Consider the following 3,220-nt stretch of genomic DNA (forward strand, 5'->3'; position numbering starts at 1 on the left):
GAGTAAGTTGCAAAAAAAAAAAAAAAAACAATACAACGCCACAACGACTAAACAACACTCATAAAAACTTCTTTGCTCTGTGAGAGATCGCGGGCAGAGACATTTGTTTGAGAAAGAGAGGTCAGCAAGTATCCAAATTTGGTTTTAATCCTCTGCAGATGATTCTGACAATCTGCAAGCATACAACTCAGTTGAGCTGGACAAGTGTGTCAGGTTGGTAGACTTGAACACTACTACACAAAATCTTTTGCGAGACATTTTGAAATTGGCCTCGGAGGCGGACGGGCTGTTAAACCGCTTCGGTTAATGCCTGGGATTAACCGAGGCGGTCATTTTTTATTAACCGAGGCGGTCACAGTCAACCACCTCAGGATTAACCGAGACGGTCATTTTTATTAACCGAGGCGGTCACAGTCAACCGCCTCGCAAAATCGATTTACCGAGGTGGTTAAAAAATAACCGCCTCCTAAAATATATTAACGGAGATGCATCCAAAAATACCCCCCATTTTTAGAGGCGGGCCCCTTATAAGGCCCGCCTCGGTTTATATATATACAACAGGGGAGCTAGGGTTTCACTCACCTCTCCCCCACTCAGTCGTCTCTCCCTCACTCCCCAGCCCGATGCCCTTCTCCCCTCCCCTCCCGACGCCTCACTTAGCGCCCTCCTCCCCTCCCCTCTCGGCGCCCTTCTCCCCCCTCCTTCCCCCTGCCCTCCCCTCCCTATCCTGGCGGCGCCCTCTCCCCTCTCCTCCCGACGGTGCCCCCTCCCCTCCCCTCCTCTCCCGGCGGCGCATCCTCCCCTCCCCTCTCGGCGGCACATCCTCCCCTTCCATCCTGGCGGCGCACCCTCCCGGCGGAGATCCGGCGAGCCCGACAGTCGCGGCGGTGGATCCTCCCCTCCCCTCCCAGTGTGGATCTCTTGCTGTGGTGGCGCAAGCTCGGTGGGCGATCTCTCTCCGACAACGGCGTGGATCTCTCCTGTGACAGGCGAGCTCTCTTCGGCGCCGGCGAGCTCGGTGGTGGCGGGTGTCTCGCGCCCGGCGACCTCTCTCCTCCCTCTGGCGGCGCGACGTGGGCCAGATCCGGTGGCGGCAGCGCACGGGGAGCCGGATCTAGGCAGCGGCGGCGCGCGGGGAGGCCTCCCCAGCGGCGGCGGCTCTCGGGGAGGCCTCTCCCGGCGGCCATGACAAGCGAATTAGGTGGAGGGTGGCCCGACTAGCAGATCCGGTGGCGGCGACGCAGCGGATCCAGTGGAGGGCGGCCCCGACGAGCGGTGGCACGCACGTGCGGATTCGGCGGCCGTGGATGGGCTTGGCGGGCTTATCCAGGTTTTTCTTTCTTTTTGTTTTTCCTGATTGATTTACTGAGACGGGCATTAGGGCCGCCTCGGTCAACATTAATTAACGGTGACCTTTCTGTCGAGGCGGACGATTTGCCCGCCTCGGTAAAGTTTCGTGTAGTAGTGGAAGCCAAGACATGGGATACCCACAAGACACGGGAGTCCATCGCTGCGTCCTGCACACTAGACTACATATTGTGTAACACCAGCACTGGCAAAGTTGCGATAGCTTTACCGCTGCCTATCCATGCAGCTGATCAATCGATCGGGGACGAACCATCCTTTGTCTAGCTTCTGAATTAGCAGATCGATCACAGCATGGCGTTCTGCTGCATCTATTGTTTGGTGGAGGCAGTAATATTTTATAGGCGTGGATGCTGCTTTCCTCTAGCTAGGGCCAGTTTAGTTCCACACCATTTTGCAAAATTTTTCAAGATTCTCCGTCACATCGAATCTTTAGACGCATGCATGAAGTATTAAATATAAATAAAAAATAAAACTAATTACACAGTTTAGACGAAATCCACGAGACGAATCTTTTAAGTCTAATTAGACTATGATTGAATACTATTTGTCAAATAACAACGAAAATGCTACAGTAGTACTTTGCCAAAAATTTTGGCATCCAAACAAGCCCCTAGTAAAAACCAAATGGCTAGCTTCTGATTATATTGATCCTTTAATTTAGCTCGTGTGGCCATGTGGGCACTGCTTAGGCTAACAAATGGTAGACTAGCGGTGAGAGTAACCGAGTGGCACAGAGAGGAGAGAAAAACTAAAAATAGTGGTAGTGAAGGGATTGCTAAACTTCCGATGGCACGTAAGGGATTAGCAGTACAAGTTTCAATGGCGTATAAAGATTTTTTCTTCACTACCACTATCATAATGATATGTTGCTGCTAATGTGCACACACCATCGTAATAATTATATATCAGTTTTTTTTTTTCATTTTTGTTGCGCTGAGACTATATTTATTCTCGCTCACAGTGTTTGAATTATTTATTTTCTTTTAGGTGGAAAATTCCATGTTTTGATCATGATATTTTGACTAAATGTGAGGTCCTATTTTTTTCAGTGGCATATGAGGAATTAACTCAAAACTGGCCAGTCTCAATGTAGGAGTAAATTGAATGGTAGTTACCTAAACTTGCCATTGCCGAGGCAGCTCCGCAGCTATGGAGAGTGAGTCTCCACAACGAGTACTGTTAGGGTCTAGCACCTTAAGCAGCTGTACTGCATAGTTGCAGTTTCACCTCTCATCGTTCTCCAAACATCTAAAGCACAAGAAGGGGTACATATGGATCAGGAGAACCCTGTCAATGTTTCTCATTTCAACTCTAGCTCATACGCTGCCAGTACCCCGTCTGTCGTCCTCTGTAAAGACAGTTTACTACAGCCTTGAATTTCGCATGGTTACCTCTCGACAACAAAGAAATGATGCCCGTCATTGCTAACATCTGAACTGCACAACAAAGATACCTCTCGACTCTCGTCCTATTGGAATGGCGACTCACACTCGCCATTGCTAATCTTCGAGCCTGCACGCCAGCCACCTGCCATCCTGCTGTCCTCACACTCCTTGTTTATTAACATGCAGAGCGTTCTGCTTGGTAAGACCAAACTTCCCCTGCAACATCCGAAATGACAAGTGCATATAACTTAGATACCTCCTTCACAAGTTAACAAAATTTTCATATACTTGCTCCACCTTAATGGCTTACTTTGTCCGTGCATGTCAGAACATGTCCCCGTGCCTTCCATTCTCAAATCGCCTCGATATTCAAACTGACACCAATTGGGGTACACGAACTACAACAGTGGTGCAATCGCATAAGAGCTGGGACAATGAGTGGAGGAAGGTTGTAAGTGTAAACGGGC

General features: G+C 49.6%; 1 protein-coding gene across 1 annotated transcript; it reads right to left on the reverse strand.

Annotated features, from left to right (window-relative positions):
• Nucleotides 1-722: 722 nt before the first annotated feature.
• On the reverse strand, nt 723-1,187 carry LOC136454102 (uncharacterized). The gene has a single exon (XM_066454650.1). The coding sequence runs from the start codon at nt 1,185-1,187 to the stop codon at nt 723-725; it is 465 nt and encodes a 154-aa protein (XP_066310747.1).
• Between the last annotated feature and the right edge of the window lie 2,033 nt (nt 1,188-3,220).

This window comes from Miscanthus floridulus, chromosome 1, assembly GCF_019320115.1.
Source record: "Miscanthus floridulus cultivar M001 chromosome 1, ASM1932011v1, whole genome shotgun sequence".
Taxonomy (NCBI): domain Eukaryota; kingdom Viridiplantae; phylum Streptophyta; class Magnoliopsida; order Poales; family Poaceae; genus Miscanthus; species Miscanthus floridulus.

Coding starts and splice junctions, on each gene's coding strand:
- LOC136454102 (XM_066454650.1), bottom strand. CDS start 1,187: ATGGCCGCCGGGAGAGGCCTCCCCGAGAGCCGCCGCCGCTGGGGAGGC.